Here is a 23,381-nt window from a genome sequence, read left to right on the forward strand (position 1 = left end):
TCTTAAATCCAAAACTTTTTGAGCAATGACATGATGTTACAAGTGAAAAATTTCACACCTCACATTACTTTTTCATTGTATTAATGGTATTTCATATCTTTTTAAGCACTTATTAATGGTATTTCATACCTTTTTAAGCACTTATGTGTGAAAAAGTGTAAGAAAATGATTGCTTATCAGTAGCATATAAATATAGTCAGGAATGAAGGTGATGCCAAAGAACCACAGACTGTCCACAAAGGATGCTAAGGTTGTGACACCTTAGCTTTCTGATTGTTCAGTGTTACGCAAACTTTGTTTCATGTGCAAAACTATTAAAAATATTGCATAAATCACTTTCATGCTATGTGTATGATGTGTATTCGAAACATAAATGGATTTTGTGTTTAGACTTGGGTCCCATCCCCAAGATATCTCATTAGGTTATTATCATTTTTTTCTTTCATTATACTTTGTTGCTGTCTCCCACATTAGCGAGGTAGCGCAAGGAAACAGACGAAAGAATGGCCCAACCCACCCACATACACATGTATATAAATACATGGCCACACACGCACATATGCATACCTATACATTTCAACATACATACACAGACAAAAACATATATACACATGTACATATTCATACTTGCTGCCCTCAGCCATTCCCGTCGCCACCCCGCTACACATGAAATGGCACTCCCCTCCCCCCGCACGTGTGCAAGGTAGCGCTAGGAAAAGACAACAAAGGCCACATTCGTTCACACTCAGTCTCTAGCTGTCATGTGTAATTGCAAATATTCCAAAATCTGAAACACTTCTGGTCCTAGGCATTTCGAATATGGAGTACTCAACCTGTAATTATTTTATCACTAGAATTTGTGCATGTCTCACATGGTGCACAAAAAAATGAGAAGTATTACATAAGAGCTCCTCAGGTGTTCAATATCGATTCCTGCGTTTTCTATATGAAAGGGACAACAGTGAAAATATGTAATGAAACATATCCTCAATCTGAGAACTTACAATTATGCAAATAACAGAAAAAAAAGCAAGAGTAGATGAATTAAGAAATATAGCAATGTGAAAGAGGTGTAAGTGATAAATACAAAATATCCTGAATGCATACACACACATTCAATTATTCCTTTAACAGCAAAGATATATGCTCTTTACTTTCCTCAGTTGACACCCCAAACAGGAATGCACTTTAATCATTTATTACATATATAGATTCTGATCAAGGTATACTAAGTACTTCTCTTACTTCTATAACATATGATACATATGATTATCAAAAAAATGTCTGAAAAAGAAATTTCAATCTGGAAGAAAAACTGAAATATCAGTCAAATGCATTATTTTTCAAAAGAGAAAATGTTTAACTCCAAAAAAGGGTTACAAATAAAGTGTTTTAAGGATGTTATTATCTTCAGAAATAGAAATCATAAGGAAATACAACTAACCACAAAGCATTTTTTTTTAATTTCACTGGTACACTCACTTCTTCTGTCTTCCTCCTAACATTTAGATTAAAAATCACAAAACTCACCATCAGAGAGCCATGAATGGGAGTACATCTGGCAGCTTCCAAGAGATTTTTCTGTGCTGCCTTAAACTGAGCCTCCACACAACCAAGTAGGAAATGCAACAGATCCTGTGACTCACATCCTTTTCCTATATTCTGAAGGGTGACAAAAAAGTTAGTTCCATTTGCATATATCATTTCTAAATTATTTTCAAAAATTAAAGCAGTATCAACAAAAGATTTTTAGGATGATTATAATCTATAATCTCTCCTGAAAACCATTCATCTTAAGCTGAGAACATATCTCAAAGAAAATCAACCTAGCTTTCCCATTCTTGCTACTAAAGTTTGTCCTCCCAACTACCCCCATTCTATCAACAAGAGACAAGTACATCAATATATTGTCCTCTTTAATGTCATTCAGTACCCTCTATTTTCTGTTTCTCTATTGCTTCCATGCACGTGTACATCCTACAGCACATGCACGTTCTACAGAGTAAAAAAAAAAACCTTTATCATATACCTTTTCTAAATACACAAATGCTACAAACACCTTATTTTTCTCTCAAACGTTTTCCTTTACTTTTCTACATGCAAAAATCTGATCTACAAACCTTCTTCCCTTCCTAAACCCCTTTGTCCCTAAACATGATGTTCACTAAGATTCTTCATCTCCATCAATAAGTATCCTACCATACACCTCACCTTATTTACACTTAATTCTTAAACTCATTTCCCCTCCCAATTCCTTGATACAGCAACAAAATCATTGCCTTCATCCAACCATTTGATCTCTGACAACTTTTCTGTGTTTCTATACACACAGGTGAGCATTAAAAAGAAAAAATATAGCATTGTATTTCACGATATGACACAGAGGTTAAATATGATACCTTCAGCACACTGGAGAAACCATAGTCGCTGCAGTAGCATAATGAGGACACGACCTTCACCAGGGTTGCTCCACTTTCAGCATCACTAGCCTTTGGAGAATTACAAAGTATTAGACCCCGACGTAGCCATTTTTCTGCTTCAGAGAAAGCTAAACTGCTTTTTGATGACTCCAGTATCTTTAAAGTCCACTCTGCTTCCTCTCTAATATCATTCATTTCATCCAAGCAGGAGGAAAGTAGCATTTCCAAAGTCCATGGCAAAGTCAGATCTCTGATAGGCTGACTATCTCTCTTACTATCATCAGGAGAGACTGAGTTACATGAGATGTAATTCATGTATGCACATACTGTCATAAATCTCTGATTCATTGAATACGTCAAATCACTTTTCTTTTCATAAAAAGCCAAGAGTGTTTCCTTGTAAAGCTGTAAAGATAGTACCCTACGTTGGTAGTTTCCATCTGGTGCTAAGTTAGAGTGGAATAATTCCACAAGCCACACCAGAAGCTCTATATTGATCTTAAGAGTTGGAGTAACACTGAAGTTTTTCAAAAATTCTGTGGAACATTGTCCAGAACTCAAAGCCCTGAAAGGTGAATTCTTTAGCTCAGAAGCACTGGCATCACGCAATCGAACGACCAGAGCCTTGTAACATTTAATGATACCCTGTCTGAATGGTGCTGAATCAATATTCATGTTCCACTTGAAAAAAAATTTCAAAAAATTGGACTCAAGTAAAACAGGCTGTGAGGCCTTTTGCGTGTGACAGAGAAGGGATAGAGCTTCCCCTCTTACTGTTTCATCTACATGGCAAAGTGCCAATCGAATGAAGGAAAAAATGGGGATACGAGTAACTGTTTTGTTTGTATTTTCATTAAAGTCATTCAGTGATGTAGAGGAAATATCAGTATCCTTCATTTCTTTACGCTCCTCTATATCAGTAATCATAGTGCTTTCAGAGAAAAATCCTTGGGTTTCAGAGATACAAGACATTTTCTGACTGTGCATTCCACAATATTCCTCTAAATTGAAAGTACCTATAGAACGAGCAACTCTCAAGACTGCCATTAGTGCCACCCATCCACTGGAGGTATCTTGACAGCCACCTAGCAACTCAAGATACATGCTTGGGTACTGTCGCAATGTAGGTGGCAACCACAATGACAAAACATGCTGCCGGATCAGCCTGCAATTAAAGGAATGCTTTATGAATGTCATATTCTTAGCATGTACACATAAATTTGTACAAAATAGGTACATCATTTCCCATTAAACATAACACTGACTTGAGCATTCCCTACACCCACCACACTGACTGCAATTCTCTGCATGCATCCATTCCAATATACTATTCGCATAAACAGCCAATAAGTATTTCCTTTTCCATCATCACTGCTGTTCTCCAAAAGCTTTAGTCATTGATCTCACTTAAAAGCACTCTTTCAGTCACTCTTTCTACATCCAATTTTACATGCACTCAAACTGAAATAAATCACTCATTCTACAGACTAACATCAGTGATGCTAAATGTGAGAAGAAAAAGTAAATTTAGATTACTTCCTTCATATGGCTTTAATTTCATATCTTTTCAAATATTATCATCTTGTAATCTAGTTATATCCAACAATTAATGCAATTGGTAATACCTCTTGTCACAGGGCTGATTTTTGCAGCTGGAACTAGTAGCAAAAAAATAGTTTGCTGATACACTCAGAACATCCATATTGCAACATTCTGCATTACATTTCTCAGACTTCCTAACCAGCTTAAAACATGACCTGAACTCTTTACATACATATAACTGCAGATTACAGTGAAAGCAACCAAGAATCACATCCACTGCGTATCTGATGAGGTTTCTCTCTGTTATATTATAAGAAATACATGCACCTATACAATATCGTTATCTTCTGTTTATGGCTATGCCAGACACATGTTTCTCTTACTGTATACTTAATACTGACTGGTAATGTTTCTTGAGCAGCATGAAAAATTGGTATCTAAAGTGAGGAATACATACAGCAAACCATTATCATACTTGGGAGCATAAACTCTTTCTTTTATAATTCATCAAATCTATTTTTCATTCCAATGTAAAAACGGGCATTATCTGCAAACATTCCATATAATATCAAAGAGCTTAACAATATGAATACTTCACTTCAAGCCCATGAATGATGTTACTTGCACCTCCATAGCTAAAAAATGGTCAGGCTTTTCTCCTTAGTTAAATATTTTCTTTATTACTCTCTTCACTAAAGATTCTGTTTCTGATCTATTCTATCACAAAGAGCCTCACACTTAATGTAATCATCAAAAATTGGAGCACAGAGAGATAAAGTTGTTAACACAACACAGGAAACAGCAATCAATAATAAGAATCTGGGGTAAACCATGGAAAGTTCTGTGGGGCCTGGATGTGGAAAGGGATCTGTGGTTTCAGTGCATTATTACATGACAGCTAGAGACTGAGTGTGAACGAATGGGGCCTTTGTTGTCTTCCTAGCGCTACCTCACGCACATGAGGGGGGAGGGGGTTGTTATTTCATGTGTGGCAGGGTGGCGATGGGAATGAATAAAGGCAGACAGTATGAACTGTGTACGTGTATATATGTATATGTCTGTGTGTGTGTATATATATATGTATATGTTGAGATGTATAGGTATGTATATTTGCGTGTGTGGACATGTATGTATAAACATGTGTATGTGGGTGGGTTGGGCCATTCTTTCGTCTGTTTCCTTGCACTACCTCACCAACGCAGGTGACAGCAACAAAGCAAAATAAATAAATATAAATAATAATAATGAAAAACATCACTGGATGAACAAAACATAAAGATGAAAAAATAATGAAACTGGAAAATGTGGATGAACAACAGAGACATCTGTCCTTTCCTAAACTGCTTGCTGACAACTATTCTGACCTGTTATCACTGTGTAGAGCTTCACATATAACAGTGAAGAAATGCTGGAACCAGAGGGATGAAGACAGCTGGCCAAGTATGATCTTGTACACGGAAACACCAGCAGGAGCCAGGTGGTTCACACTTAAAGATGTCATCAATCCAGATGGCAATGTTGGATGTAAGTCAAGGGCCTTGAAATACAGGTAATTAAAAGTACATTTCTTCTGAGAAATTTTAGAATTGAATCTTCCTATTTCCTGGCATTTCTATAACTTTTCTTGCAGAACTACTACTTCTATTTCAGACACTTTGCTAACGACACTCATACCTTTATTTCTACCCTATCAAATCCTCTTGCACAAGTCTTTCATGTATTAAGAACCTTTTACTTTTCTCCTTATAGAACAGACACTTTGAAGAGAGTTCAAGGGCTCAGTCCTGGGACTGCTGGACACACTCTCCATCACTGTTAAGAAAACAGCCAGACACCACCTACACAAAAGAAAATAATCAAAATATAACATACTACCCTCACTCTACACATATTGCAACAGTTCCTACACCATATGGATAGTCATTGCAAAGAAAATCTTAATATTTTCAGTGCTTTGTCCTCAGTTAAGTCTGCTCTGTGAAGACTAATATCTTCAGAATGAATTCCATTTGTTTTACCTGTAGACACCAATAATTTTGATTAGAACTAAGAGCTTTAGGAAGGGTTATGAACCTAGGATAAATGAACAACAAATGACAACCACATCTTATGGTATAATATGTAAATAAATTTAGTATGGCAGTTCATATGTTCTGCTATCAACAGATGAGTTTGATATCAATAGTCCTTCATGGTATCAGTCTACGACTCATCTGTCTTGCCATTTCTTATTCAAAGAAACCAACAAATATTAACATATATTATGGCTCTTTTACTATGTTTTCAATCTCTGACCAGATGGTCTACCACCTAACCTTTGCTTCTTGCTATCACTATACTTCATCTTCAAAATAATCATTATGTATGAAATAAAAATCATCTGAAGTTCAAAAGAATTCCTTCTCCCGTCATGAGTGAAAAATCAATCCTAAAAAGCCATCTTTCCACATATCCAACACTGGTCTAAATTAATTCCCAAGTTCAAGATTTTTGAATGCTTTAACTTTATTCTACCAATGTTTAATACATATAATTGTGCATATAACAGTCACAGTAACAATATGCATGAATAAAAATAACCCAAAATAGTGTGTGTAGAGCACTTCATGCCATGCACTAAATACATCAATCTTTCCAGTATATCTGTACAATTATGACAAGCATCAGGCTTAGCTAAAAAGAAATTATCAAAGAAATTTTACATGAAAAAAAAAAGACATAAGGATACTTACCTCTTCAGCTCCAACATATGAGACAGCAAGAGCAAGGGGTGGGTAAGTACTCTTAGAGCCCCAAGCTGCAGAGGATAACAGAGTTGCTAGCATGTTTTTGGCCAACATTTTTGCACTTCCTGGCTGTCCATCTTCATGCAACTCCAGCAGCTCAACCATGCAGGTATACACAACATCACTTGCTCCTATTCTTATTCAAAAGAATGTGAGATAAATCAGTTAGTCCCTTTATATGTAACAAAATCAACGAGCCATAACAGGTTTATCTTTCTATATAAGCAATGACACATTATCTGATAGATGTTTCACCTACAGCTGTTTAAGCACATGTTTTTCTATGCAAAGTAACTGCTAGTTATCTGAAAATATTAGTATGAGGAAGCAGAGGTCTGATTTAACTGTCACTATAGATATCCCATCTGTATAATGACATATTATTCCTCCTTTTATTGACTTTAAATCTGTTTGTTACAGACAAACTTTACAAAAAAATCTGACTATCATAAGATTGTAGACCCTTAGTCTAGCACTTACATTACCATTACACATATATAACACAATAACAAAAACAAGTCCTAGAGGTACAGTCAGCAAATACTATATCACTATCCTTGGGTTTGATAGAATTTGAAATGAGCGATGTCACTCCAGTTTTTTCGTCATGGTTGGAATGTCTGCCTGGTTTTTGTTTTTCATATACATCATAAAATTCTTTCTTCATACCTTATTCTTTGACTCAAAATGTTCCAATAATATTATTAATTGTTCAACCTTGAAAAAGGCAAAGTTTTGTCCTCACATAACAAGTAGATCATCAGTATAAATAGTCATGCAACTGTGAAAATAAGGGAGAAGATACAATATACTCAAGAGTATTCATTCATATGAAAATTACAGTAGCTTTAGTTGAGAAGAGAATTAGCATTGAAGATATCATTCGGAAAATATCAACATAAAGGTCATTGCAAATATGCTTATTAAATATGATTACTAGAATACAAACCTACATCTATTAGAAAAAATCAGCTCATACCTTTAGCAGGGTTTTCCCAGTTGGAATTTAAGAGATGAAACACTGTATCATGCCTAGTAGATTGAATGGTAAACACTAATTGTGTTGTGGGATGATTGCTTTCAAGGAAATCTTGACATAATCCAGAAGTTTTCTGTTCTTGCACGTCAGCAAAGTTTTCTTGCATCTTCTTGCCCAGTTTTCTCACACAGGACAGCCACATATGCAGTACCTAACAAAACCAACTAGGTTTTAAGTGCTGAACTATGTGCTGAGGGATTAGTAAATAAATTTGAAGACTTTATCACATGATTCTAGAACAAGGAACAGATACCCACTAAATTTATTTCACTACATATTAGGATCTATAAAACTACAACAAAATAATAAACATGCTTAAGAATCTCACACAAGTATACATAAAAATTTCTCTTACCCAAACCCAATGAGGAATATGTGTGTTTTTCAAAAAGAATTGAGGGCCATCTGGCCAATTCTCTCCCAGGTAACATCTTTTTTTTCATACTTGATTGCTATTTCCTTTGTCAGTGAGGTTTTGTCAGGAACAGATGAAGAAAGGCCACAACCACTCACATCTACTCTCTAGCTATCCACAACCAGGCCCAGCAGACCTTTGCGTGGTTTACCTCTGATGCTTCACATGCCCTGATTCAGTTCATTAACAGGACATCAACCCCTGTATACCACTTCATTCTAATTTACTCTATCCTGTGCATACCTTTTACCCTCCTGCATGTTCAGGCCCTGATTGCTCAGTATCTTTTTCACTCCATCTTTCCATGTCCAACTTGGTCTCCCCATTCTCCTTGTACTCTCCACTTCAGACACGTGTGTATCCTCTTTGTCAACCGTTCCTCTCTCATTCTCTCCATATATCTAAACCATTTAAGCACACCCTCTTATGCTCTCTTAACAACGAGGATAATAATACATGACAGCTAGAGAGTGAATAATGAGTGCCATTTCTTCATCTATTTGTAGTGCTTCACATCAAATATGGGAAACAGGTAGGGACTATGTTTTCGGTGCATAGGAAATGACAGGTAGTAATTACCCAACTTGCCATACAACATGTGAAGTTTTCAGAGGATTAATAATAGTTTCAAACTCTTTTGTACCAAGTCAATTCAGTGACAAACTGATGATAATGACATTGTCATCGCCTTCAAAAATTCACAATGAATCAATTTTTCAACACTTGCTTTATATGATGATTTAAATGAGGTGCAAGATGTTTATCAATCTTTTTTGCATAGTGTTTGCAAGTGTCCAGTGACTTAGAGGCTGACCAAGACCCAACAAGCAGTATTTGCCTACAGACAAGTCATCATCTTTCTTTCTCTTTTAGCATTTAGTGTTGACATACATAGTTATAAAATAATCACTGACAAACATATATATATATGATGAAAAATACAAATCACTACTAAAAGGCATTTCACAAATCAGGAGAGACTGTCAACATTAATTGCTGAGTGAGTGAAACTAGCAACCATTCAGTTTACTTTCAATATGGATCCAGGGGGCCAAGCCAGGTTTTCTAAAGTGTTAAGTGCAATGGTCTATAGCTTCTAATCAGCTTCTGGTTAATAATGGAGCATAGTAAGTTAACTCTATCAAGTAGTTTGCTAGTAACATATATGTCTTCACATTAAGACTCATCATAAAACAAGAGAGGATTATTCAAAGAAATACTGTCATTTCTAAAACATGAAACAGTCCTTAAAAGTTGTTAGGAAGCCTGCATTAATTAACTGACACTCCTTAATACACAAAACAGCAACCAGCATTTTCAAAACTATATGGATCATGGTGTTCCTCTGAACAGCATACAACTGCTCAAGAAATTTCCACAGCTAAATTGCTGACCTGATTCATGTGGAAATTAATGTAGAAAGCATTGGGTTGGCTATGAAGAAAGATTATGCATGATTTTTGAAGTTTCTATACATTAATCACAAAAACACTTTCACATTTGTCAACTGGATACAAAACTCTCTACATTATACATTGTTAAATCTATAATGTTAACTGCCTTTACCATCAAAGGGACACTATTAGAGTTAATACATAGAGGTTTTACAAAGACTTTGCCCTATTTCAACTTATGAGAGAAATGCAGATTCAACCTAAACTACTGTAAAGAGTTCTGCTACCCAAGGGGAAGGTGGAGGGACAAAGAAATGGCAGGTATTTCTGTTTCTGTAGGCCATTGGGGCTTCTAAGTTATCACTGTCAAACATGGAGTGGCAGTAAATTCTCAGGTACAAAGCAAACATGCTCATGCATTTTCATTCATCAGTCACATACATATGATTTACTGTGAACTAGCTTTCTATTAAATAAATGTAATCAATTTCACCTTTAAACTGTTAAAGGTTTCTTTTTCTGTAGTAAAAAGAGCTTACTCAACATGATTTTTTTTCTCACCTGAAATGCCTGAAAAGTGTAGCTTGTAGCACCTTTACATAGCTTTTCTATGAGTGGGTAAACATCATACAAGAAAATGTTCTCATCTTCTCTGTCATCAATGCCTTTGTTCTTCTGGACTTGAGTTAGAGGCAGTCCATCAGACTGCTTGAAGCTTGTGTTACGATCTATATCATGCTCTTTACTGTGTTTCTCTCTTGACACTGTTCTATTATCTATTTCAAAATCACTCCACCCACCATCATAATATATCCATTGTAAACCTGAATTAAACAGTCCATGAAGAAGTAACACAACTGGGTATGATGGTTTAATATGTTCAAACTTCCCAGTCAACACATCTGTATTATTTCTCCAGTATTTCATCTGATCATGTTGATATTCTGATATTTGTTCACTGGAGCACTTGATATAATTCTGAATTTCACTAAGCTGTATTTCATTAAGGGTAGACAGCACATGCACAAATTCAGCTTTTCTGTGCTCCTGTTTTAAATAAGACAAAGTAATGCAAAGAGATGTAGAAATTATCAAGGCACTATCAGACGGCAACCTGTCACTTTTTAAGGCTACTAATAATGAAAAATAAACCTTTTCTAAGAGTTTAGTTACTTGAGAATTCTCAAGATGCAGAAAGACTTGAGGTCCACTGTACTGAAGAATGTTATACAGAGCCTGAAAAGAGAACAATATTTCATTTATCACTGAAAAATTTAGATGACACATTCTGTACAATAAGATAATGTAAATTCTCAATTGAGAACAATTGTATTTTTCTGAATATAATCAAAAACAATCCTAATAGACATTAACATGAAAATACACACAGAATACTTTTCTTCACAACCAAGTAATGGAGCTATTCAGATGAAATCTTTATGAAAATAAGGAGTGCACACTATAGGTAAAGAAATTGATTTTGTGGTTCGTCTGAATTCCAATGAATTTAAATGAAATGGTTTCAGTATTACATAATACAGATCATGCTGGTCATGATTTTTAATGTCTGGTGTTACAAATCCCTTAACGTCAACACATGGTTTCTCTTAAGAGTGAAATACATCCAAAATAATTCTTTAGCAGTATTTATTATCATGTTTAATATCAATTATATAACAGCCACAGTTTATTAGCACTACTAATAAAGCTCTTTAAATAGCATTTACATATCAACATTTACAATTTGCATACATAAAAAGATATCTTGTTCAACTCACTTTAGCAGCAACGTGAAACTGTGACTGTTTTCTACATTCCTTAGAGTGGTGGATTTGCAGTCTGGCTGTGCATGCAAAAACAATCTCCTCCAAACATAAACCCAAACTTTCATGAAGTGTTGAGCAGCCATCACACACCAAAGTCACTGATGAGAGGGAGAAGATACATTTCCATAAAACAATTATCAGATACTTCCAAGTTAGAATTTAAGAATAATAACAATGATCCCTTTCTCCGAGAACCTTTCTCTTGGAATATCACTAAAACATCTTTTTCACAAAAAATACTCATTCTTTTTCTCCTCACTCTCAGTTTTTTCATCTAAAAGCCAGCTCAAAAAATTAATACTATATCATTATATACCAACAGAAATAGAATATACTCATTTCAAGGGTATAATACAATTTTTGATGAACTAAATAACTATGTCCACTGGATGACACATCAGTTCTATGTAATGAATATTCATATCTTCCCAAAGAGGTGAATATTCAATGATCTACATTACCATTGCAAAAACAATAAAACCTAAAACTTGAAACTAAGGTGTGAAGTTGAAATACTGTACTAGGTAAACCAGCAATTTTTTTTGCTCTTGAAGGAAACTAACATTCAATATAGTCTACAGGTAAGAATTAAGGTTTATGGGTCTTTAGTGACTATATATTCTGTGGTTACCTTTATCAAATGGCTGAAATTTGTTTACGACAGTAATGTACAAAATAAGAAAAATTACGACATGATTTACCAATATTGAGAGCTTTAAGAGGATCATCTACCAAGAGAACTTTGATCCTGCTGACAACCTCTGCTACAAGTGATTTCTTGGCATCTGGCAACAAATTTTCTGTTTCCTGTAAGGTAAGTTGCATCTTATAATATTGGAAGGAAATATGTATCAAAACAACTGTTTGTACATACATATTACAGATATAGGATTCGATATCATTCTTCAAATGTACCTAAAACTTTTGTGTTAATACTGCCATATCAAATAGAAGATTATATTTACGTGTTATGATTACCTATTACTACAATAAATTACTAAATTGTAAATCATTAATATTTCCTAAAACAAATCATATGAAATGCCATGAAGAAATATATTGAAAGTCTGCTACATGGTTCTCTATTCGAATATATTTCTAATCTTCAAAAATAATCATTAAAACAGTAAAATGGATGAAGCTATTTTTCCTGTTTTTTGAAAGCATGATCTCTCCCATGGATGTCTCCTCATCACAGCTGACCCATAAATGTCAGCAAAACACAGAAACAGAAAATACAAGTAGGTAAACTTTTCAGTCAGGCACATAACAAACCAATATGCACTTCGAAAGCACATCAACCTCGCTCCAAAGAAAAACAATGAAATGATAACTACCTTCAGCACAGTAGTGTATAATATCTAATGTTTTTTCTACTCTCTAGTTTTCTTAAATACTGCTACTTATATCTATTTAGTCTCTGACTTTTCTTACCGTGCAGATACTACGAGCAATCTTCTGCTCAAGAGTCTTGCTAAACAAACGATATGTGATTTGCTGGACTACACTATCCATGATATCCAGTTTTAATGATTATGCAGTCCTGTAATGAAAATAAAATAAATATCATTAAGCACAATAATGTTATAAATGTGTATTTCAGGGTTCACCTTTCTGGACAGTTTTTGATATCAAATGACTTACTTTACTTTGAGTAAATTCTGGAAACATGCATTTAATTCCTGTATAAGGTAGTCATTCTTACCTATTCTGGGTTAGAGGAAATAAAAGAGAAAACAAGACACTAGAATCTAAAATACAAGTTTTATAAAATACTACTTCAAATCTATATGTGCACAGCTGAATCTATTCTTGAGAAAAAAAATGAATATAATTTTCATCAATACAATAACATCATCATGTAACAAATGGGTGCCCCTAACATACACTTTTACAAAAAATTCAACACATCGTCTTTATGTTTTAATTCAAGTAAGTCTTCCAATCCTTTGGTAATATTCCCCTGAAAGTGGGCAAGTTTTCAAAGCAAAGATATATCATATGGAAAAAAAAAAAAAGAAAAAATGAGGAAAACAAATAATCTTCCATAACCTAAGTAATGTTTAAGATACATTTATATTACAATACCCAAGAGGTATAGTAGGATAAAAGTGTCAATACATGAGTAACACATTTGTTCCATATGAAAATTAAATATGATTCACAGTCTACCGTTTGTTCAAAATTAAATATGATTCACAGTCTACCGTTTGTTCAAAATTAAATATGATTCATAGTCTACCGTTTGTTCAATCTTCCCCTAACGTGCCTAAACAAAATTAGTAATGTAAGTTATCAAATAGATTTGCCTGAACTTAACTTACATCATTTTCTTTTATGAAAAAAAATGATACCTCCAGTAATAAAGTGGTCCAACGAGAGCAATTACACTTTCTTGATCAAAAATATGGTTTATAACCCCCAAACACTCTCTTCATTTATCTAGATCTTATCAATGTACCCTCAAAATCAAAATATAATGAAATTTCTCGTAAATAATGTACACATCACATATACAGACATCATAATCACTTTTGAAATTGGAAAAATAATTCATAATGAAGTGCAACTAACCTTACTGCCTCAAGTTTAAGTGGACGTAATATGTATCAGATATTCCAAACTTCCTAAGCAGCTGCTGAGTTAAGTGTCTACCCCCAACCTCAGCAGAGAAAATACAGAACACAGCTATTCGAGCATCCTTGAAATACGGCAATACCTGTCAAAGATAAAATAGTTTTGGTCACTTTCAACCTGGCCACCACTGGCGGCGTTCTAATGTAACTGGGCACCCAAATTCACAAAACAACCTATGCTTTTATTAGCAATTAAGGAATACATAGATGTATACGTATAAATACTAAAAGTATTGACATTATTGTCGTATCATACTGACGTTCATCATAGGCGACTTTCTGTTATTATAGAGATGAGAATACAATGGAGTGAATAAGACGCAGCACAAGCCTCACGTGGAACCTGACGATAAGCGACCCAAACAATGAATGTAAACACAGTCTCACGGCTGCTGTGGTGGTACATTTAAATCGCAGATAAACACACGTTAAACTGCTATAACTTAAGGTTGGTAATTGAAATTATTCTGGCATTATGTAGTTTGATATCACATCGAATACAGTTGAGGTGGTATATCATTAATTTCGTTTTGAAGTCGATGTCAAGTGAAAAATGAGAGTACTGCTGACAGAATCAAGTGGGGTCGAAGATTTATAGCATTTTTCTCTTCTTATTCTACGGTAAAAGTCGCTGGTGGGGAGGAATATGAATACTAGGTGATATGGATTTATTGTTGGAGCACCAGAGAAATTATTTATGGATAGGAAAGGATAACAGAACAATGAACACATTACACAGTGATTTACATCAGTTGAGCATTGTTTGGAGCAACAAAGTTTGTTTGATAGATCATTGTTGAGGGAAGGATGATCAAGAAAATATGGTGTATGTAAAAATGGGTGAAACACTCAGAGACTAACGAGCCCACGAAAACCCTCAATCTGAATCTGAAATGAGTAGTCTGTTTCAGCTATGCGTCGAAATTAATGATGGGAAATGGCTTCTTATGTTTCATGTGTTCTAATACTTCGTTGTGATTTCAGAAATATCTGCAGAGCATGATTTGTGGCAATATGTTTTGATCATCGATATCAAATAAGAGGACAGTAGTATATTCAAGAAAAAGTGTGATTAATTAAAGTAGGTAATGCACATGCAATAAATCAACAAGAAAGGCTGATCTGGTTTCTTTAGCAGTCAAGATTTATCACAAAGGTTAATATTTTAAAAGAAATATATTAGTCATGTTCACAGATTCTCCCAGATATACAAAACCCTAATTGCCCTCAGAATAGTTCAATAAAACAATGCTCCATGTCATGTTCTGCAGACATTTTTGGAATCACAACACACCATATAAAGTAACAAAATTTAAGTTAAACATTTCCCAAAGGTAGTTCTAATGTGGAGCTAAAATAGTTTTTTTTTTTGCCCAGAAAGTTTATATCAGCAGTAATGTGGAGTATTACTGGAGACAGCATAAAATAACTGTCAGAGAGGCTGGGCAGCAGAGCCATATCTACTGGTGTTTTTTCTGTCATACATTTATTTGCAGTGGGTACAATGCTGAAATCATAGGTTTGTATTTACGACCATGATACAGAAAATTGAGATAAACACTGCAAAATGATATCCATGATATTTACAAGTTAAATTTAACATGGCTTAAAACAACATACTTCAACTGAAACTTGCTCAGCCACACTATATTTACTCGTTATTATCTTTGACCACATAAGTAGTGCAATGTCATTCTGCAACACATTTTCATACTATGCTATCCATCAAATTGGTGTTTCTCAATTTTTCATTGTTTCTTCTTTCTATTCCCTATCTCTGTTTTCTACCTTGTGCAAACATTATAAAACTATTCTCATTCTTTTATCATCTACAAGCAGGTAATAAGTGCTTTGCCTGTTATAGCCAAGCTAGAACACAGAATTCTTCAGGAAACATATTAAACTTTATTGTTATTTCTTCAGCATATGAATATACTAAGGGTCAGAAAGTATGTTTATATTGGACATTTTACATTAGGACTTACTTTGTATGCTTACTGGAAAAAAGGAATTTGATGCAGAAAAAGGCATGATACATAAATCTGAATTAGAAAATATATACATACTTTATAAATGTATATCTGCAATAATTCTATAACAGGTTTTAAACATTTTGTGCTATGACTAGACATTCACATAACACATACTAGTAGAGCAATGTACACCATTTCAAATCTACAGGTACTAATACTTACAAACTTAATTATTTCTTTTCTAGAACTGAGTGAGACTGAAGTGAACCATGTGGAGTAATTATCAAATTAGTGAGAAGAATAAAGAAGCCTTTGAGGAGTTATGTAAAAAGTTTCGGCAGAGTCCTGGCATATTCCAATGTAAGTACATGAGTTCAATAAACCATCAACAAAATATACAGGAAGATGCACAGAGAAAGTGCTCAAGGCCTGAAAAGGTTGAAATAGACACCAGCACCACTTCACCAATGAAAATTAATGATGCGAGTGTTACTCTGCTATCCAATTTACCCGATATTACAGCAATGCAGAAAAATGTATTAAGTTCTCTAAACAGCACAGAAAAACTGGACATAGAATTGTATAAATCAGTTGAACCTCTCACAGTGTGTAACAGCAGTGCCCCTGTGATAAGTGAAGAAGTTCTGATTCAAGTTTGTAAGAAGAGTGAAAAAATAGATGAAAGTATTGCAGCTCTGATGGGGACACTTCTTATATTACCCAAGGTATTGTATTCCTTACTGCCTTATTCATGTGCTTTCCAAGAAATGAATAATTTTTCCCATGAGTACTTATTCCATGCCTCTTTTCAGATACATGAGAAATCCTGAGCACAAAACATTTCTATCCAGTATTTCCAAACTTTTACATCATTATCAATGCACAAAGTTTCCTTCAGCATCCATTTCCAATCTTCATACATAATAACATAGAAATTATTCATTCTGCACTTTAACAGTGTCTCTTCTGATCCAACAACATATATCCGACTATCTGTTGCTCTCTTTTTAAATCAGTCATATAGGCCTTTCTCATAAACATCATTCAAACTGTCTGCACCTTTCTTCCAATTTTACTTTCTTTCATCCTAAACCTCACTCATTCATACAAAATTCATCTCCCCTTCAGGCCTATCTTTCTGTAGGTACAATTCTAAAGGCTCAGATCACATTACTCTTTATCCTTATAAAGGTATACACCAGATTATTAAGTTTCTGCTTCTCAATCATCCTTTGTACAGCAATGATACTTTTGTAATCTTTAATGTAATATTTGCTTTTAAAATCTTCATTTTTCCACCTCTTTTAGATGAAATTTCTCTTCTACAGTTATTGTACACAACTATTATTCCTGCCCGTAACCTTAATCACTAGTGCTAGTGTATAAAACAATCAGTTACACTTTGGAAAATAAAAAGATGTCTTGTACTCATAGTATAGTTAGTGATACAGTTTATGTCTATGTGAAAGCAGTTTATTTACTGTAAATGTTCCCATAAATTACTTCTATTTTACCACCATACAGTGCTGTATCCTCAGTCTTTTTCGTATTTACTCCAGTCATTTCAAAAATAATCTAATCTACACAAACATAAAGTGTGACACTTCAGTAAACACATTTACTTTCTTTACTGTGCTCTCATATATTGATAAATTATTGCAACAACCAGTCATATCACAAGCTACTTCCCTGATTCTCAATTGTATTTCAAGAAGCTTAAACACAAGGTCGTATATCTACAGTAGCATTTTATGTAAATGCATATCATACAGCATAAATCCCCAGCCTCCTCTTTTCAAAGTTTTCTACATCAATTCCAGGAAAACTTTCTTATATTCACTTTCTATCATACCTGCCTATCATTTCCTGCTGTAGCATGGTAATATTAATATTCTACAGGAATTTACTACAGATTTAAGTCATCAGTTTTTGCAAGGTATTCTTGAACAAATAATATAGTAGCAATGTGACATTTTGATAATTTTTTTCTCTTTTTTCTAACAATAATCACCTCCTAATTACATATAGCTCTACCACCTGCCAAGCAAGCTATCCACATTAGATGTTGATGCTTTGTCAGAGTTCAAGCACTGGCACTCGGGTGTGATGGTGACTCATGTTTTGGTGCCTCTTTTGCAATATTGCCCTAAAACTGAGGAACAACACAGGGACATCCTGGCTCACTTGGTCCCAGGTTGCTCACCAAAACTTGTAACAGAAATGTTATGGTATGGTTCTGTTTTGTTGTTTAATTAATTTCTTATCAAAGACTCATCAGTTTCTCTTACATATGAATTCAACCATCATGGACTGGAATTTAAAGTTAATTGGCTAAGAGAATTTTTAAAGACCTATCTTTGAAAGTAGAATAGGATTTGTATTATGGAGTTGGAAATATGGAAATTCTCTGGGAAAATTGGGCATTAAAGTACTGTTTGAAATATTTCGCCTTTTCCCTATGTTAACTATATATTCAGACACACTTGTCTAATCAGTTTCAACTGCCCCCTAAAATCTAATACTGTTGTGCATGTATTTGTCTTTCAGTGCCTTCTGTGCGCGAGAATCAGAAAGTGATGCTGATTTGCCTATTTTTCACCTACTAAGTGAAAATGCTGATCAACAAGACCTAGCAACTCATACATCAGTCCTTACATACTTAAACAAAATTTTAGACAAGTATAAGTCTTCTGTCAAGTTTGGTCAGTGCCTTTTATTGGTCGTCAAGAAGATGGGACCATATATACAAAACCACGAAAGCCTCCAGTTAATTGTCAGTGGTCACTGTTCAAGCTTGAGAAAGGCTGTAGAACTGCAAATGAAAAAGGTTATGAAAAATCGGTAATGTGGTATAACATACTGAACCTTTACAATGGAAATCTGGTTATATTAGATTTGCCCTGAGTACCTTTGATTGCTATTTTTGTTTAATTCTGCCTAGACTTTGTATGAAGCATCACTGAGAACACTGTGTTAGACAGGCTGCTCAAAAAAATCCAGTTTAAGTTGCCATTTTTGTTTTACTATCATTAGTAGTTTACTGCCAACACAGTGAATTGTGTCTGAATAAACTGCTTATATCCCTTTAAGTCATATGTCACAAACTGTATTTTAAGTAGTTTTTATTTTTGTTTCATTATTTACAGCAGCGTCTCATTGTCAGGTAATTCATACACATACTATGGTTACTATTTTAAGAGATTAACCCAGTTTTTGCCATGGCCCCCAGACTTAACTCCACAGGCTGGCAAAGAGCAAGGTTTATTTGTGATTTTTGAAAAATACAGCAGGGGTTGTCAATAAAGATATTTAGGTCCTGTACACAAAAAATATAACGAACTTCACATCATTACCAGATTCAGCCTGTTTGAGGTTACACTGCAAATAAAAAGTCACCTTTGACAAGACTGTATCATTGAGCAAAATCTTGTCAAAGAAATTTTCACTCCATAGGAGTCATACATTTCCCTACTACTGGATGTAATAAAGCCTTGGGTAGCAAGAGCCTTTATAAAGGTCCTGGGAAACACCAGGAATCTTTCACAGAAATTGGTCCTGAGTTAATAAATAAATAAAAACTTCACTTACTGTGATGAAAAACATCTTAAATTAAAATAAACATAAATATTTAGTGAGAGAGAGAGATTCATAAAATTAAGCATACTTTCAAACAAATTTTAAAGAAAAGAACATGAATGGATTTAATACTTTATTCTTTTAAATACTTAAGAGATACTGTACATTTACTGAGAGGTTTCCATAATTTGCAAAAATAATAATGAACTTTTACATAACCTATTTCACTTAATGGTGTCTGGCTGTCAAGGCCATGATGGTTTCTCTCCTTCTTCCAACTCTCGCCCATACAAGGCTGACTTGTCCCTGAAAAGAATGGCATATATCATATAAATAATTGTGAAAATCAATATCAACTATTTCATTAGATATAGAATATTAAGGAAAGAGGAATGAATACTTTATACTGACTACTGAATGTGAATATACCGACTACCAATGGCTTAATGAGGGAAAAATGAAGACCACCCTGATGGCAATGTAATTTTACTAATTCCAAATTTTTCAATTGATCAAAATTCCTGATGAAAATGCATCTTACTATAAAGTAACTGATGCTAAAATATATATGGGACCTCTAAAACAGAGTGGCATGTATTTCTAATTTTGTTTTCTTTGGACTAATCATGTTAACAGCCTCATCATATGATTCCATTGCCAAAAGCCACAATGCAATGCAAATCCAATAAACTCAGCAGCCCTATATAAACATATAAAGAATATATCACTTAAATCATCAGGCACCAGTAGAGTAAGAATGCTTACACAAAAATATACAAAATGCTTTATTAATATTTTGTGTCAGTCTATTTATAAAAGTATGTTATCTTTCAAAATGTCTCAAATTACTGTAAATAAAAACTTACTTGAAAACATATTGCCAAAATCTTAACATCTTTAAATGACTTAAGATTAAGTCTACAGCCATGTGCGATACACTACATATACATTAACTTTTTAGCTAACATATTTCTAAACCCTTGTCCAGGCAAAAGCTTAATTTTACGTGTAACTTTAAATAAAAATCAAATGCAACTTCCTATACAGAAAAAAGTTTTATATACTCATGTTATGCTATCAGTAAATAATGAATAACAACAAAAGGGCACTGGTACCTGAACATCGTCATCCTTTCAGTCTCCAACCTATCTAAATAGGCTCCAAAAAAATATCCTGAAAAAACGACAATCGCCGCTTTGACATAGCGTGGGTCAAACTTCACATGTGCAAAGAAGCTCATCCTGGTGCTGAGAAAGAAAAAAAGGCTACTTGGTATACATGTAGTTCATGAGCAGTACAGAAAAAAAGGTACCTTCAATACTTAACGTAGATGCATACCAATGGACGCAATATATTTAGTACATATGATTTATATGGGGCACTTTTGCATTAAGATCAACCTAGCTAACACTCCTTTAATAATGAATGTGGGGAGGGCTATGAAGCTCAAGGAAAAGAGAAGGTTCATTAATATCTGTGTGCAACAGGCAAAACAATTATCACATGACCCAAATGAAACTTCCCCTAACAGCTAAAACTTATCTATTACAAAATCATTTACGAATTTATTGTGATGATCTATTGTTTAGATCCAGACGCTGGAATGTTATGTACTATGTTCTTGCAAATACATCTCAGCAATTCTGACACCAAAGAAGCCACTTCTATTGAAGATTCATGACCATGTGATCAGAAGAAACAAACGCCATTTAACACTGGTACATTTGGACTGCAACAACAAAAATTTTGTAAATCTCAAATATTGGAGGAATTTAGCTCAAAGTTTTTGGTGTGTTCTGTCCACCCAACTAATCACATCAAATAACCCTACATGTTCCCTGAATCCCAAAAAAGTCTACAAACATCTTATTTCTTAACGTAGAATAAATCAATGTCTCCCTATTTCATCACTGTCCTGTTACACCCCCTACGAAGTGAATTATATACGTTCTCCTACGTCCACTTAAGTATTTCTAAGCAATCTTCTAAACTCCATAATCATGGCTCCTTTTCGCAAGTAAACAGGTTCATAACGAGATGACTTAAGCTAGACATGATCTGAATAAGATATAGTTTTCAAGGTAGTATAAAAACCCATGTTATTCTCCCGATAATATGCAAATTAAGATCTTAAAATAACCACAAGAATTATTAGTTACCCTCCTGTACAAGGGATTCTGTTAATAGCGACCATCAACTTGCTATAAAAATTCTGGGATCAAGAGTCATACCTACTAGTCCCTGGGATATCCCAATGTAACTTAAGTGGAATTATCTTGTTCTCTTGCGGCTTTCTCAAGCTTCCACTTACGAGTATTCCACAAATCTGCCCCAATGGTCGTTATTGTGAACAGGGGGAAAAATATCAACACTTTGCGCCTCCATATAAAATCCAGGACGGGTAATCTGCGTGCCATTTGATTTCGAGTATTAGTGACAAACAAGAAATCAGCTGTGCAATACTTACACAACTGTGTGCTGCCGTCAATATGGCGACCTCGGACAGACACGGGCGTAAAATATTATAGAGTTTTCATGTGTTGTGTGGCACTAGTAACGAGTATCAACTTTTCTTTTTGTTATACATATTGCACATGCACACTTTAAGATTTCTTGCAATAATCATGTTCATAATAAGCTTCTGGATCATATTTTCAGCGACAAAAAAATATAGCCCGTTGTCTCTTACGTTCTTTCACATTTTCAAAATAATTCCGGCGAAACTTGCAAGTTTCTAAGACTAAAATCTTACAGCAGTTTGACATCTTTAATGTAAGAAGGAGAGATTTCTTTTATCATGTTGCCCTACTTCTTGAATTTTTCACAAAGAGGAAACCTGTAGTTCTCCAAAGGCTATGTAAAGTTGGAATAAATCTCTCATGACATTATTCCTACGATCAAATCAATGATCATATATATATATATATACATATTATATATATATATATATATATATATATATATATATATATATATATATATATATATATATATATATATATATATATATATATGAGCAAATAAATCGACTAAATCTCCAACAATAGCTCAGGATAACTTGTTTTTACGTTAGTATTTCAACTTGGGTACATTGGAGTCCAATAAACGTCCCTCTTAACCTCTAAATCGGGCATGTCAGTGGAATGACACTCAAAACCCTCACGAATTGATTCTGTTTGACAGTATTTCAATCGTCTCTTTTCCTGACACTCCTCCTCCTCCTGTTTCGTAAGTCCTTGTCTTTCTGAGTGCATTCCCCTCGTGCAACACTGGCTGTTTCGTGCATGAATCTTGGAAAACATTAATAAACTGGTAATCAATACTATATCAAATAACCACATGGATGGATCCCTAGTAGTTTCTGTATAGCAACGATCTCGAGACACATTTCACTGCATAGAAAACGATCACTTTTAACTTTAGGTGGGATGACTGCGGGAAACGTTTGTTGACTGTTCCCGGAAACGTAGCGGATTCTAGGATTTCAAAACCACAGTAATTCCTTCGTCCACCTAGAGAACACTGGACGTAACTCTAAAGGGCTGGGTGTAGAGTATCACTTTAGGGTTAAATCTGGTACTGAAGACAAGCCACATTTAGAGCGGGCGGCATGCTCTCAAACTGAGATTATACGATTATCAGATCTGAGAGTTAGACCACTTTAATGGCTTCCCACGGTCAATTAAGTCACACTCGGGATAAGAAACTACAAGACCCCAAACTACATTATCAGTCCCATGATTATCTTCAGTCGTACGAACAGCAGGCTGCTAT

At 34.5% G+C, this 23,381-nt stretch overlaps 2 protein-coding genes across 7 annotated transcripts in view; one reads left to right on the top strand and one right to left on the bottom strand.

The window, feature by feature from the left end:
• Positions 1–23,381, bottom strand: part of LOC139758038 (tRNA (32-2'-O)-methyltransferase regulator THADA-like) — a 390,704-nt gene that overhangs the window by 17,800 nt on the left and 349,523 nt on the right. For 4 of the 6 annotated variants that reach the window (XR_011714753.1, XM_071679049.1, XM_071679047.1 and 1 more), the window contains 10 exons: positions 13,997–14,141; positions 12,857–12,965; positions 12,124–12,229; positions 11,375–11,520; positions 10,158–10,832; positions 7,728–7,938; positions 6,695–6,879; positions 5,327–5,499; positions 2,400–3,585; positions 1,531–1,662 (listed from right to left, as the gene is read on the bottom strand). Coding sequence is in view for 5 of the 6 variants with exons in the window: in XM_071679049.1 (XP_071535150.1) it covers positions 1,531–1,662; positions 2,400–3,585; positions 5,327–5,499; positions 6,695–6,879; positions 7,728–7,938; positions 10,158–10,832; positions 11,375–11,520; positions 12,124–12,229; positions 12,857–12,937 (2,895 nt within the window). In the remaining variant the exon portion in view is untranslated. Of the gene's footprint in view, positions 1–1,530; positions 1,663–2,399; positions 3,586–5,326; positions 5,500–6,694; positions 6,880–7,727; positions 7,939–10,157; positions 10,833–11,374; positions 11,521–12,123; positions 12,230–12,856; positions 12,966–13,996; positions 14,142–14,318; positions 14,403–23,381 lie in introns of those variants that run through there. The other 2 variants (XM_071679050.1, XM_071679051.1) reach the window with 2 other exon arrangements.
• LOC139758039 (uncharacterized) lies at positions 14,372–19,431 on the top strand. Its single transcript, XM_071679053.1, has 4 exons — positions 14,372–14,506; positions 16,277–16,756; positions 18,060–18,259; positions 18,579–19,431. Exons 2-4 carry the CDS (start codon positions 16,301–16,303, stop codon positions 18,874–18,876), a joined length of 954 nt encoding a protein of 317 aa, XP_071535154.1. The 5' UTR covers positions 14,372–14,506; positions 16,277–16,300; the 3' UTR covers positions 18,877–19,431.

The sequence above is a fragment of the Panulirus ornatus genome, chromosome 29, assembly GCF_036320965.1.
Source record: "Panulirus ornatus isolate Po-2019 chromosome 29, ASM3632096v1, whole genome shotgun sequence".
NCBI classification, from domain to species: Eukaryota; Metazoa; Arthropoda; class Malacostraca; order Decapoda; family Palinuridae; genus Panulirus; species Panulirus ornatus.